The sequence below is a fragment of the Balaenoptera borealis genome, assembly GCF_965194805.1.
Source record: "Balaenoptera borealis genome assembly, chromosome: 2".
In the NCBI taxonomy this organism is placed as follows: Eukaryota; Metazoa; Chordata; class Mammalia; order Artiodactyla; family Balaenopteridae; genus Balaenoptera; species Balaenoptera borealis.
In genome coordinates, this window is record NC_138867.1 from 183,266,804 (window position 1) to 183,281,011 (window position 14,208).

Below are 14,208 nucleotides of genomic sequence, written 5' to 3' on the forward strand. Positions count from 1 at the left end.
GGCTTCCGCAGTCCCCCAGTCCTGCTAGGCTGCCACACGGTTGGATAGGAATATTGATACAAGAAACTTCAATAATTGACAATTTCAGAGCCAAAAGAGATTATATTTTGGCAAGAGAGGGAGTCTCTTGCCCGTTCTCATTCAACCTTTTCTAGACAGAGCTTTCTCAAATTGGGCTGTCGAAGGGAATCAACTGTACCCCAGTAAGTAGGTCATATTCAGGGGTCAGAGTCCCCCATTTCTGGAGGATTTCTGCAAGGGGAGGCTTACAAGTCTGCTTTCCTCCAGACACCATACCAGCATTGCCCACACCCTTCCTGGGATTCGGAGGGGCCTCTGAGTGGGGAGGGGGCTGAGAGAGGGGAGGAGCTTTGGAAAGGGGAGTCAGGGAAGAGTTCGAGGGTCCCCAGGGATGATGGAAGACAGCACACAATCCTGCCGCTCAAACTGTCCATCCTGCACTCCTGGCTCCTGGACTTCCGAACAGGCAGATGCGACTGACAGGGAGGATGAAGGTTTGATGGGGGACATGCTGGCAGGGTGCTCTGTCCTTCCAGAGCTGCCCCCGACGTCCAGCCCTGGCCCTACTGCATCGTGGACCTGCGGGTGAGCTGGGGTTGCAGGGAGAGCGACCTGGACCCGGTACTGAGGCGAGGGTGGAGGCGCCGGATCACCGCCCGGCGAAACAGGATGTACACCCAGGGGTCGAGGATCTGGTTCCAGGTGGCCACGCGCAGGTAGATAAGCAGCTGCTGCTCGGTGGCTCGGGACAGCTGCCCGGTCGGGCTCATGGCAGGTGGGCTCCGCAGCACCGTCTGGGCGATAAAGACCTGCGGGGGGAGGGGTGTGTGTGTGTGTGTGTGGCCAGAGCGGTCAGCCGGGGGCCAGGCCGGCCACCAGCCCTGCCCTCCACCAGCACCTGCCCGGGCCACCTGCCATCCGCCGAGATCCTGTGCCAATTCTGTCCCCGAGGTGCTGTGTGACCTCGGGAGAGCTGCCTGACCTCTCTGAGCTTCAGCTGATGTGGCCGAAAAATAGCACACTTTTCCTGCTCCTCTCCTGGGCACAATTAAACGTGGTGGACAAGAGGACTTGCACACGTGAGCAGGTGGAATCACTGTGACTGCCAGTTTCCTTATTCTATCAAACATCTATATTGTACACAAATTTTATAATATAATATCAAATTATGGTATAAAATTGTATATTAAATAATTAAATTTTATGTCGTTTATTTTATTTTAAGTCAGTTTATATTATATTAAAATTTATAGTTTATAAAATTTTATGACAAATAATTTTATGTTAAATTCTTATATTAAATCACTTTAATATATTTTATTAAATATTGGATTTTATATTTAATATTATACAATATGTAATGTAATAAGGTATTTACAGATTATCATAGGATATAATTAGTTACCTAATAATTAATATATTGTTAATTATAACTATTATATAAGTTATGTTATATATATTATATAGTATTTAAAATTATATATGTAATTATATAATATATAACATAATTATAAGGATGTGACTATAAATTACATGATTGATATAATTATTAAGTATTAATTAATAATATGTAATTATAGCTATATGTTATATAGTATTTAACAATTATATAATATATATTATATGATTGATATATTATTAAGTATGAATGAATAATATATAACTATAGTTATATGTTATATAGTATTTAACAATTATATAATATATAACTATATATTATATAATGATTGATATAATTGTTAAATATTAAGTAATAATATGTAATTACAGTTATATGTTATACAGTATTTAACAATTATATGATTGATATAATTATTAAGTATTAATTCTAATATAATATAATTAATTGTAATTATTATATTTCATAATTATAATCAAATTTATACTATATTTAATATAATTATATTCATATTGTATTGCATGTATTATATTAAAATAAAATTTTTTCTTTTTTTTTTGGCTGCACCGTACAGCTTGTGGGATCTTAGTTCCCTGACCAGGGATTGAACCTGTGCCCTCAGCAGTGAAAGTGCAGAGTCCTAACCACTGGACCGCTAGGAAATTCCCCATAAATTATTATTTTAAAATTGTTTCCTGAGCACCTACAGTGTGCTGGGCAATTCTGGGGACACTGCAGTGGCCAAGACAGACCCAGGTCCCACTTGCACAGGCTCACAGGCTCACAGCCCCATTAGGACATGTGACCAAGTTGTTGCAGCTTGGCGGTGGGAGTGGGGGTGACCTAGCAGTGATGGAGGCACTGTTGGAGCCCAGAGTAGGAGCCTGACCGGGCTTGGGAGAGGTAACCAGATGGCGAATAGGAGTTTCCCAGATGAGTTTGAAGGAAGTGTCTGTGGGCCTTTCTTCTGGGACAATAGGGAGCTATGGGAGGTTTTAGAGCAGGAGTTGGCTCGTGGGCCAAATCTGGCCTGCCACCTGTTTTTGTTTTGCTTTGTTTGCTTTATTTTTGCCTTTTTGGTTTGTTTTGTTGTTTTGCTAAGAATGTTTTTACATGTGTCAATGGTGAGAGAAAAAAAATAGAAAGTATATTTTGGGGGTTTTTTAATTTAAAAAAATTTTTATTTTTATTTTTTATTTTTTGGCCGTGCCACACAGCATGCCCGACTAGGGATCGAACCCGCAACCCCTGCAGTGGAAGTACAGAGTCTTAACCACTGGGCCACCAGGGTAGTGGCCTAGAAAGCATATTTTGTGACGTGACAGTGACATGAAATTCAAATTTCAGAGTCCGTAAATGAAGTCCTACTGGTGCACAGCCGTGCCCGTTTGTTTCCATGTAGCTTTCATGCCACAGCAGCAGAGCTGCGTTGTTGTCACAGAGACTGTGTTTAAAGGGTTTACTATACGGCCTTTTAGGAAAAATTTTGCTGCCAAAGGGGACCAGGAGTCGTTTAATGATTCAATGATTCTACCTAGGATGCCTTCTTGGTTTTTACCTAACAGTTCAACCCCTATTTAGAGCAGGGCAGGGCTCATCCTGGGTATTTCAAGAGAGTCAAGGCTGGAGGGCAGGGAGACAGAAGAGGCTGAGGCAGATCCTTCTCAGGGACTTTTTGGTGAAGGTGACATTTGAGGAAAGACATGGAGGAGTGAGGGAGTGATCCATGTGGAGATCTGGGGTAGGGGGAAGCATTCCAGGCAGAGGGTACAGCCCAGTGCAAAGGTCCTGGGGCAGGACCGGGCCTGGCATGTTGGAGGAACAGCCAGGAGGCCCATGTGTCTGGAGCAGAGTGAGCGAGGCGGAGAGAGGGAGGTGGGGGGGCAGGGAGGGGACAGGGCAGGTAGTGCAGGGCCTTGTGGGTGGCAGGGAGGACTTGGATTTTTACCCTGAGGGAGGTGGGAGCCCTGGAGGGCTGTGGGCAGAGGGGGGGACCTGACTCAGGTGTTCACAGGCACCCTCTAGATGCTGCCCGATAAATAATAATGATAATAATTATAAGTGAATATAGAAATGGGCTCAGCTCGACACAGATGTAGAGAATAAACGTATGGACACCAAGGGGGGAAAGTGGCGGGGTGGGGCGGTGGTGGTGGGATGAATTGGGAGATTGGGATTGACATATATACACTAATATGTATAAAATAGATAACTAATAAGAACCTCCTGTATAAAATAAATAAAATAAAATTCAAAAATTCAAAAAAAAAAAAAGAAATGGCCTCAGCTCTATGAGACCAGGCCTGGGAGGGACACCCCGGGTACAGAACAGAAGCACATTTCTCAGCCAGAAGCATCATCCGGTAACTGCCACTCCCCTGGGACCCATCAGCGCCTGCAGCTTCACGTATCACAAAAAAATTTATGTTCCTTTCTTTTTTTTCTCCCACCATTGACACACGTAAAAACATTCTTAGCAAAACAAAGCAAACCAAATTTGCAATCTTCCTATCCCACAGGTTTAGTTTTTGTTTTAGCCTTTATCACTTCCTAATATCTACCATTTCACTTATTTATATACTATGTTTATTTTCTGTCTTCCTCATGACCTAAGAGTTCCAGGAAGTCACTCAGTTTTGTCAGTTTTGTTCCCTGTGCAGTGCCTAGACCAGAGCCAGCAACACACTCATTGCTCAATAAATGTTTGTTGAAGGAACAAATGAATAAATGAGTTCATGTCATCATCCTGACAGTCACTCTGAGAGGCTGGCACCTTTTTAGTCATCCCCATAATAAGAGGAGATTGAGCCTGGAGGAGGGAAACCCGTAGTCAGAGTCACATGATAAGTCCTTGTTGGATGTGGGCTGGAAACCAAGTATCTGATTCCAGTCTCCAGACTTGTCCCCATCCAGTCAGAAATGGAAAAATAACCACTCCAAGCGGCCAATTACATCAATCAGTGGAAGGACTTCAGCAAGCTCCCCTGACTCAGGGAAGATCTGTGCAAGGCTAGGGTCCAGCCCAGAACTAGGCACAAAGTAGAAATGATTCAGTAATTGTACCTGGAATGTCCTCCCTGCTTTTCTCTGGCAGGTAAACTCCTCTTCATCCTTCAAAACCCCAGCTCCAATGCCCCTCTTCCAGAAAGCCTTCCCTGATATCCCAGGGAGAGCCTGGGAGCCCTTCCCTGGGCATCTCAGTCCCAGGACACTGCCTCTGCCCCAGTCCTGCCCCCAGTTTGGGATTATCTGTGTCTTGCTCATGGGTTCCTCAAGGAAGGACCCTTGAACACTGGGGTCACGCCCACATTTTCTTGGGCGGACGAGAACCTGAGGGTTATGAATTCATTCGGGAGGAACCGAGGCCCAGTCACCAAGGGTGGGCGGGAGACCCCGGCAGCCCCTGCCCCCGCCACTCACCAGCAGCGGCATCCAGCAGATGCTGGCCACCACCATGATGCCCGTGAGCTGAGCCATCATCTCGACCTCGCAGTCCCGTGGGCGCTGCTGGGCGGCCTCCTGCCCGTGGTAGACGTGGCACAGGGTGGCCACGCTGATCGTGTTGAGCAGGAAGGACAGCCCCACCGAGAGGCTGCCAAGGAGGGTGAAGAGCAAACCGAAGGCCACGTCCCCCGGCTCGGCACCGAGCGTGAGGAAGCACCAGGAGCCCGGGTACTGCACGGTGTAGCGACCCACGCCCAGCAGGGGCAGCAGGCCCAGCGCCAGCGCGGCAGCCCACACCAGCCCCACCGTGGTCCAGGCCCGGCGCTGCGAGGCGGCTGCGGGCCGTGAGAAGGGCCGGGTGATGCCCAGGTAACGCTCCGAGGCCATGGCGGCCCCCAGCAGCAGCGGGCACAGGCCAAAAAAGACCATGATGACTCCCATGAAGCGGCAGAGGTTGCAACCTGGGTCCACGGACTGCCAGTCCAAGAGGGCGGCGTGCTGGGACACCACGATGGTGCCAGTGACCAGCAGCCCCATGAAGTCGGTGATGACCAGGCCGCAGAGGAAGGTCAGGAAGGAGGATCGCGCATGGGAGCTGCCCTGCCGCGCACTCACCAGCACGCTCAACGCCAGCAGGTTGGAGGCCAGGCCCACCAGGCAGAAGGAGGCCGCGAACCAGGGGGAGGCGATCAGGCGCCGTTCCTCCAGCGTGATGTTTGTTGGCCGCAAACAGGGCCCCAGAGAACTGCCATTGGGCCACATGGCGCCAGAGCGGAGTGGGGAGGGTCACCACCCCATCAGGCCAAGGCTGCAGGTGGGGCAGACTGGCACTGGCTCAGGCACACCTGGGGAGGGGGGTGGCGGAAGAGAAGATTTGCTGGTGATTCATTCTGCATTTTAGTCTGAGCAGCCCTGGTGAACTCCTACACAACCTTCAATGCCCCAGCTCAAATATCCCCTCCTATAGGAAGCCTTTCCTGACCTATCTCACTCCCCACTCAGTAAGTATTACTATTACTACTATGACTAGCTCCAGCCCTGTCCTGCCCAGGGTCAGTGACCCTCAAGGGTGAGGGTCTATCTCCTCAGTTCTATCTCCTCTGGGAACCCTGATAAGACACCAGTTAGTATTTGCCAGGTCTCAGAGAAGGGCTGAGAAGCCCCAGTTTGAACTCCAGCCCTGGTACCCACTGTGTGACCCCAGGCAAATGATTTCTTCTCTCTAAACTTCCATTTCCCTGCTGGTCATCCATCTGAGCCCTTGGTGGACTGCAGAATCCAGAACAGATTTCAGCTATTGTAAAACAGGACACAACCAGTGTGGGGAGGGCGGCTGGCTGGTGGCCAGAGGTCGCTGGTTCTCGAGCGGGCTCCAAGGTCAGCCTTGTGGGTCACAATTTCTCATGAAATTGTGGGGGAGGCCCGGCCCCATTGGTGTTTTAGGGAGAGCCTTCCTCACATGTTGGAATCATGTAGATTCTTTTTTTCCCCCCATTTTCATTTAATAAGAAATAAAGCAGGGCTTCCCTGGTGGCGCAGTGGTTGAGAATCTGCCTGCCAATGCAGGGGACACAGGTTCAAGCCCTGGTCTGGGAAGATCCCACATGCCGCGGAGCAGCTGGGCCCGTGAGCCACAATTACCAAGCCTGTGTGTCTGGAGCCTGTGCTCCGCAACAAGAGAGGCTGCGATAGTGAGAGGCCCGCGCACCGCGATGAAGAGTGGCCCCCGCTTGCCGCAACTAGAGAAAGCCCTCGCACAGAAACGAAGACCCAACACAGCCATAAATAAAAATAAAATAAAATAAAATAAAAATAAATAAAAATTAAAAAAAAAAAAAAAAAGAAATAAACCCAGAAATCCAGTTCCATCTGGGAGCAAAACTCAGGTCATTTGGAGCAACAGGATCCCCAGGGACAGGCTATAAACAATAGGAGGAGGGTAATGGGCTATAAACTACCCTGTGTGGGGCTGGGGGAGAAAACTGGAGAGACATGTAGGTCTGACTGCCTCGGGTGTGGACGAATCAGCCAGATATGGGGACGCTGAGTAGAAATAAAATGAGACCATTCAATAAGCCAACTTCCAGGGGCTTCCCTGGTAGCCCAGTGGGTAAGACTCCGCGCTCCCAATGCAGGGGGCCTGGGTTCAGTCCCTGGTCGGGGAACTAGATCCCATATGCATGCCGCAACTAAAGGGTTACATGCCACAACTAAGAGTCCACATGCCACAACTAAGAAGTCTGCATGCTGCAACTAAGAAGTCCGCATGCCGCAACTATTCCCCAAAAGGACACAGCAGGGAGGGCATAAAGTCACCCAGGGGGCCGGCACCCCACCCTGGGTGCACAGCACGAGCCATCCTTGTGCTGGCAGGGAGGGGGCACTGGGCGGCAGGATCAGAGTGGGCAAAGGTGGGGAGGCAGGACCATAGGAGGCACAGATGGCCCAGGCAGTTAAAGATCAGAAAGGTCCTCTTATGATCCCCATTTTGCAAAGGCAGGGAACCTGAGGCACAGAGAGGTTAAATAACTAATCCAAAGTCACACAGCCTAGCCGGGGTGGATCTGAGATTTAAACTTGGGCCTCGTTACATACAAATGTGTGTAATTGAGTCAAAGGCCTGCCAGTCAGGTGGAGGCTGGTGGGAGGTGGGTGTGGAGCGTCACCATCATTGGAATTTTCCTTGATGAAAAACAGATAGAATTTTTCTAGGGAATTCCCTGGCGGCCCAGTGGTTAAGACTCCGAGCTTTCACTGCAGAGGGCATGGGTTCGGTCCCTGGTCAGGGAACTAAGATCCTGCAAGCTGTGCAGCTCAACCAAACAAGACAAACAAAAAACACACCAACGAACCAAACAAACAACAAAAAGGGATAGAATTTTTCTAAAAAGTTGGTCAGACTGGATTCGAATCCACGAACCCTCTTTGCCCCGCTCTGAGTCTCAGTCTCCCTTCCTATAAAATGGGGCGGATGATGAGAACGATTTCGTCTGTGCCCAGGGCTAAGCCCATGTAGGCGCTGCATTCGTGCTGGCCCTGGGCCCGTGCCTGTGACCTGGCCTCAGCAGTGAGCGTGCTCAGCTACCCCCTCACTCCCCATCTCATTAATTCAGCTCAGCAACTCCTTATCGAGCCTCATAAATTATCCAGCTCCCGATGGCCAGCTCCACAGAGCTTCCCTCCCAGGCTGAGAGCCAAGGCCACTGCCACTTCGATGGGGGCGGGGCCTGGAGAGGGAAACCAGAACCCCAGAGGGGTGGGGGCGTTCCACGGTGCTCGGCCATCTGAGCCGTCCACTCCCGGGCAGGGGTGTGCTCTTTGCCATCTCAGATTTGGCCTGCACTCGGATTCCCCCTGGGGCGGGGCGCTTGCTCCCTCCCTCCCTTGAGAGCTGGTATGCGCTGTTTCTAAACATTCCTGGGGACTCGGGCTGTGCCTGCGGTCACTGCCCCTGCCTCAGCCCTGAGTGACCGCCAGCTCCTCCCGGGTCTCATGGTCCCCTGGTTCCCCACCTTGCGTGGGAGCTTATGCACCCGGGGACACACACCTCGTGTCTGCCTCGTCTCCCATGTCTGGGAACAAACCTGTGGCCCAGGGCCTTTGGCCTGGGGGAGGCTGGAAACTGGCACCACTCCCTCTGGCCCCAGCCGGCGGTTTCCAGTCCCCCCGAGGGGTTCAGGTGAGAGCGGCCAGCTCAAGTTCCCCAGGCAAGCGGGCCAGAGGGGCACCTGGTGAGGCCTCCCTTCCCCTCCCACATTGGCCGGGAGGGCTGGCAGGGCCCCCACCCTGCAGGGGACCGTGCTCTTCCCAGCCCGAGGTCCATAAGCACCACTGTGTGGCCCTTGGGGAAAGTGCTCTCCTTCTCTGTGCCTCAAGAGAAACATGCACCCCAGATTTGCTGGACAAACCCAGGATTCCATGGCCCGAGAGTGGGGAGGTTTGGACTTTGAAGGTCCAGGGTTCTGGAATTCTAATGAGTTCCCAGTTCTGGAAGCTGAAGGCCCCAAGAATCTAGAATTTCAAGGGGCTGACGTTCCAGAACTTTGATGGGAATTTGGTTGGGTCCTGGGTTCCAGAAATCTCTCTCTCGGGTCCTGGCTCCTCTCTGGAGGATGGACTTTCACTGCTCCCTCAGCCTCCCTCGGTGAGGCTGGGAGGGATCTATTCACCGCTGTCCCAGAGGCCTGTGCGCTGGGTTGGGCTCGGGCACCAGGCTGGTCCTCCCTCCGCCCACTATGGTGGCCCCGATGGAATGTGGCCTTTGGTTCCCAAGGGCCAGGCCCCTCCTCTGCCTGATGGTCCGTCATCACCTGCCCCATTCTTCTCCTCCTGCTCCTGTGATCCATCCGTCTTTCAACAAGTCCCTCTTCCTCTTGACACGCCACCACCTGGCCTGCCCCGCCTGCCTGTCCTCACGCCATGGACCCACCCAGCCTCCCCCAGGGGTGACGGTGACCTCAGACAAACTCGGACTGGAGCCCGCAATCTGCCACTGCCCAGCTGGGGGCTCGACCTTGCTGAGTCTCAGTTTCCCCCTCTGTGAAATGGGGATAACAAGGACACCGACTCGCCTGCTGGCATTCTGGCTGGTCTTCCCAGGCCTGACCTGCTCCTGCCACCGAGACTTTGCCTCCGCTGTGCCCCCCCCCTCCCCACCCCGCCTGGTGCACCCTTCCTGCTTCCTGGCTGTGCTCACAGCTCGTCTCCTGGCTGCGTGCATGGGGCAGCCAGGTGGGAGCCCTGATGCTCTGTGTGACCTTGGCTCACTTCCACATTTCCTAAGTCCTTTAGTGCTGCCCAGGTGACCAACGACGATGTCCTCTGGCATGAAAGTGCAGGGACCAGGCCAATCTCTGCATCATTTCCTGCCCTTACCCGATGCAGACCTGCACGCCTGAGGGCGTGGACCCCCTCCACGCCCTTGTGCAGCCACAGATGCCCACACAGACACAAACGCATACATGCAGGGCCACTGTCAGTCCCCAGGCCCGCCCCTGCCTTCCCCCACCACAAGACTCAGTTTCCGGGATCTTTTCCTGTTGGTGACAGCAGCCAGGCCCCCACCCCAGAGACATCACAGTCAGCCTGTCAGGGCTGGAGCTGAGCCTTGGCCCGGACTCACACAGTCCCTCCCTCTGAGCCTCAGTTTCCTTATCTGTCCAGTGGGCGTCACCCAGCACCGGCGGGGGACGGATGGGTGATGAAGGGACAGGACCCAGGCCAGGAGGCAGTGGTTAATGATGGGCACAACTCTGAGTGTGCACACAGACACACAACCAACCAGACGTGTGCTCACACTCACAGCCACACCCAGCACCCTGGCACCCTCTCCGGCTGTGGTGGCACCACAGGACACGGAGTGGCCGGGCACAGACCCAGCGAAACCCACACACAAAGCACATCCTCCGCCACACTGGCCACAGAGGCACACGCAGGTGCCCAGGGCCGGTAGCACTCCAGGCACGGGACCCAAGCTCACCAATGCCCCGGAACACCCAGCACCTGGCAACTGTCACCGCCCACGGTGAAACACCCACAGCAGGGCGGTTCACTGCAGGATACACCCAAGCCACACCTGCCCACTCTCATGCCCCGCCCCTAACCTGATAGCCAATTGTCCTCAGCAGGCGATGGTCGATGGGGCGTGCAGGAGTAGCCAGCCGCACAGTCGTGTCCCGGCGGACCTGCGGGTGCCGGGCTGGAGGGGGGCGTGCGGAAGCGGAAGCAGGGTGGCCCTGCCTCCGGGGCCCCTGGGGAAACTGAGTCACGGCGGGAGGACCACGCCGAGGACCCCGGCACTGCCACGTCGCGGCGGGACACAGATGGAGGGTGGGGCGGCGCGGGGTCCCGGGCCGCGGGAGGGGCGGCGAGGTCCCCTCCCGGCCTGGAGGGGGTTCGGCGGGGGCTAAAAATAGCCCGGGGCTGGGGCTCCGCTCTGCGGCCGGCGCCTGTCTCTGCTAGTGTCTGGCTCAATCTCTCTGTCTTTCGGTCTGTCTCCCATCAGCCCCTCCCGCCCGGCGCTGGCCACGCCCCTCCCGCCCGGGCCTGGCTGATGAGGGTCAGTGGGCGCCCCCCAGCGCCGCGGGGAGACCGCGAGGCCTCCTGGGGGAGGGGGCGCCCATGGGACCCCAGGGCCGTAGGGGCAGGGGCGGTGGCGTGGGTGGCCGGTGCCCTCTCGGGAGCCTCCGCCCGCTCCCCTCCCCTCCCCCAAGCCCGCCCCAGCCAGGTCCCCTCCCGGCGCTCCGGCCGTCAGGCCCAGTGTTATTCACCGTCCGGGCAGCACCCGAGGCTGAGAGGGGGCGGGGCGGGGGCGGGCCCCGCTCCCCAGGGCGCCCAGACCCCGACCCAGGGACCCAGGGCTCAGAGCTGGTGAACCCGGTGGGGTGGGGCCTGGCACACAGTAGGTGCCTCATCAATGTAGGGTCTGTCTGAGGCCCCTGTCCGGGCTGTGGGTAGGGGTGCAGGGACGTTTAGAGGGGAGAGGCGACCACACTCTCCACCCAGGAGCTTCGTGGGCAGCCTGCTGAGACAGGCTTCTCGAGCAGGTGATCTGGGAGGGCTGTGGGTGGTGGCATTCTAGGGGGAGGGTCCTGTGAGGACACAGGCTGGCATTGGGGCCAGAGGAGGCAAAGCCCCCTGCAGAGCCGCCTGTGGTCGGGGTGGGGAGGTGTGCTTTCCCTCCGCCCCCCAGTTCAGGGTGGGGAAGGGTGCCCAGAGCCCGGCACTGCAGGAGTGATTGAGGATGAGCAGGGGGCTGGAAGCAGGGCTGGGGAATGACTCCCCAGGCAGGATCGGCTTCCTTGAAAGCCCCCAGACTCACTCAGGGCTGTGGGCCAGGGTCTGATCAGCCCAAAGCCATGAAAGCAGAGGGTGACCACCTGGGTACGGCTAGAGCAAAGGCATGGAGGCTGGACCGTGATGCAGGAAAGTGAGACGCTCCTTAAAGGTCCTTCCTGCCCACAGTCCTTGGGCCTCAGGTGGGTGAAGGGGGTCCACGGGCCTGGGGCTGGCCTTTGAAGATGTGTGGAGGGCAGGGCTTGGTCATGGAGGGGTGGCCTTGGGCCTCCTTGGCCCTCAGTTAAGGCCTGGAGTGGGCCGGGACTCTCTGGCTTGGCCTTGACCTCACCCCACCCAGTCCTCGGGGGCCTGGGAGGGGCACAGAGTACAGGCTCTGAGTGAGAAAGATGGACTCCTGCCCTGGCCCTGCTCTCCCCTCCATTGGGTCTACCCACTATCCTTCCGGCCTCTGCATCCCTCCAGATGGCACCTCCTCTGTTCCATCCCACTTAACCGTAACTTCTCTTCCTTGACAAGGAGTCTCCCCAACTCCTATGCATCTGGCAGAGCCCTGGCTCCGAGGCCCTCTCCTCTGTAAAGCCTAGTTGTTCCAGGCAGTCTTGCCTCCCCCAACCCCTCCTTAAGGGCAACTCTGTGTGGCAGCCCCTGTGGTAGAACAGGTAGACTAAACCTGACCTGCCCTCAAAGATCCCCCAGGCTGGAGAGAGAGAAAGCTGGATACAGACAGTCCCAGTCTCCTGCGCTCAGGTCTGGGCCCAGGGAAGTGACAGGGCTTAGGTAGGAGCCCAGGAAGTGAGCCGGGAAGGCATCCTGGAGTGGGGGTAGGGGAGAAGGGACTGAGAACTGGGGCTTTGTGGAACGCGTAGGAGTTCCACAGGTCCAAGAGACGTGGCAGAAATTACACGTGCAAAACTTTGGAGGCAAGAGAGAACATGAGGCTTCGGGGAACTGTAAGGAGGGCAGACTTGGTGGGAAGAGGATGTGGGGCTGGGGCTTCAGATGGGGTGGCGGGTGAGATGAAAGGGGACTATTCCGGTCTCACTTCCTCTGGCCCAAGATAAGAAGGACAGTGCTCCTTCTGGGAAATAGCCAGGGCAGGGGTCAGAGAAGTGCACTTGACTTGCAATTAGCCTGGGTCTCACCACGACTCTGCAAGGCAGGGGGTAAAAATGCTCATTTTATAGATGGGGAAACTGAGGCCTGGAGGGCAGATAGGACGTGTCAAAGGCCACGTGTGGGTGGGATCTGAATATGAGTACTGGGCTTCCCCCACCTCCTCGGCTGGTGGCTGGGGTTCTCCGGGCCTCCATTTCCCATCCACCCCGCCCCCCGCCCTGCTCAAAGGGCACACGGGAGGCGTGGGAGGGGTTGAGATGGCCTGGGGGCTCCAGATGGTGGGAACAGAGACCAGGTTCAGGACGTGCCCCCCCAATGGCTGTGGTTTCCGGTGGGAGCCAGGCAGAGAGCATCTATTCTTTTTTTTTTTTTTTTTTTTTGAGAGCATCTATTCTTAGCCTCACTCACAGCCCAGGGCAGGAAGAGGCTGGGATGGGGGTTGGGGACAATCTGAGGGACACTGGGTGGATGCTGGGCGGGGCTGTGTCATGGGGCAGCTGGGTGTGGTGATGTGCCCCCAGTCTGCCTGAGGGGTCTCCCTGACACGCAACCTGTGCCCTGACCAACTCACTCACCCTCTATGGCTCCCCAGTGCCCTGGGAAAGAGTCCAGCAGCTGGACTGGCATTCAGCCCTGCCCTGGGCGCACCTGTTGCCTTTTCCTCTGCAAGGCAGGCCCCACCCTCCTTCTCTGCCCAGCAGCCCCGTCCTCCCAGGCCCAGCACCTGCATCCCTCCCCTCCTCCAGGGAGCCTTCAGTGTCCCTTCTGGGGCCCCCCAGACTCAGTGCCTCCCCTGCCCTACCCTGACTCCTTGCCTGGAGGGCATCTGAGCCCAGCTCTCCTCCCTCCGGACTGGGGGCTCCTGGCTAAACACGTGCCCAGCGAGTCGGGGTCACAGCCACCTTGTTCCCCCTGCTCAGAGCCGCCACCTCCCTTGGGGTGGACTCCCTGCCCGGATTGCAGGAGGGGCATGAGGAGGAACCAGGATGCTGGGGCTGGGAAGACTCCTCGGGGGGGCAGGTGGGGAAACTGAGGCTGGGAATGGGAGGTTGGAGAAACCCGGGTTCTAACCCTGACTGCTGCTTTCTAGGCTTGAAAACATGTGCCTCTGTGAGCCTGTTTCCCCAAATGGACACAAGTGCTGTCATGTAGGGCTGGCATGAAGTCCACAAAACACCGGCTAAAGGCCAGGCCATTGCAGCCACACAGAGCCCGTGCTCTGAGAACAGAACAAGGCCCGACCCATCTGGTGACCAAGCACCCTGCTAGGCGCGGAAGTGCCTCCTGGCTCTGCCCCCGACTCAACCCTGCTCCCAGGGCCTGTCCCACACTCGATGACAGTGGAGGAGGCCAGGGATCAATTGGTAGTGGCTGCCCAGAGGATTCTAAGATTGCTCTGGCAATCACCAATTGATTGCTAATGTCTGTGG

The 14,208-nt window shown here is 55.3% G+C and overlaps 1 protein-coding gene across 3 annotated transcripts; it reads right to left on the reverse strand.

Moving 5' to 3' along the window:
• Positions 1-294: 294 nt before the first annotated feature.
• Positions 295-11,031, reverse strand: TBXA2R (thromboxane A2 receptor). 3 transcript variants are annotated; one of them, XM_082380689.1, is made up of 3 exons: positions 10,468-11,031; positions 4,841-5,709; positions 295-830 (listed from the first exon to the last, which is right to left on the reverse strand). In XM_082380689.1, the coding sequence occupies exons 2-3, from the start codon at positions 5,624-5,626 to the stop codon at positions 585-587; spliced, it is 1,032 nt and encodes a 343-aa protein (XP_082236815.1). In that variant the 5' UTR covers positions 5,627-5,709; positions 10,468-11,031; the 3' UTR covers positions 295-584. The 3 variants fall into 3 exon arrangements, with proteins under 3 accessions (XP_082236815.1, XP_082236816.1, XP_082236817.1); XM_082380690.1 differs by lacking the exon at positions 10,468-11,031 and adding an exon at positions 9,034-9,276; XM_082380691.1 differs by lacking the exon at positions 10,468-11,031 and adding an exon at positions 8,412-8,650.
• Positions 11,032-14,208: the final 3,177 nt, after the last annotated feature.

Excerpts from the sequence above, each read along its gene's own strand:
- TBXA2R (XM_082380689.1), bottom strand. The coding sequence starts at position 5,626 with ATGTGGCCCAATGGCAGTTCTCTGGGGCCCTGTTTGCGGCCAACAAAC. Across the intron at positions 831-4,840 it reads TCTGCTGGATGCCGCTGCTG|GTCTTTATCGCCCAGACGGT; the intron begins GTGAGTGGCGGG and ends CTCCCCCCGCAG.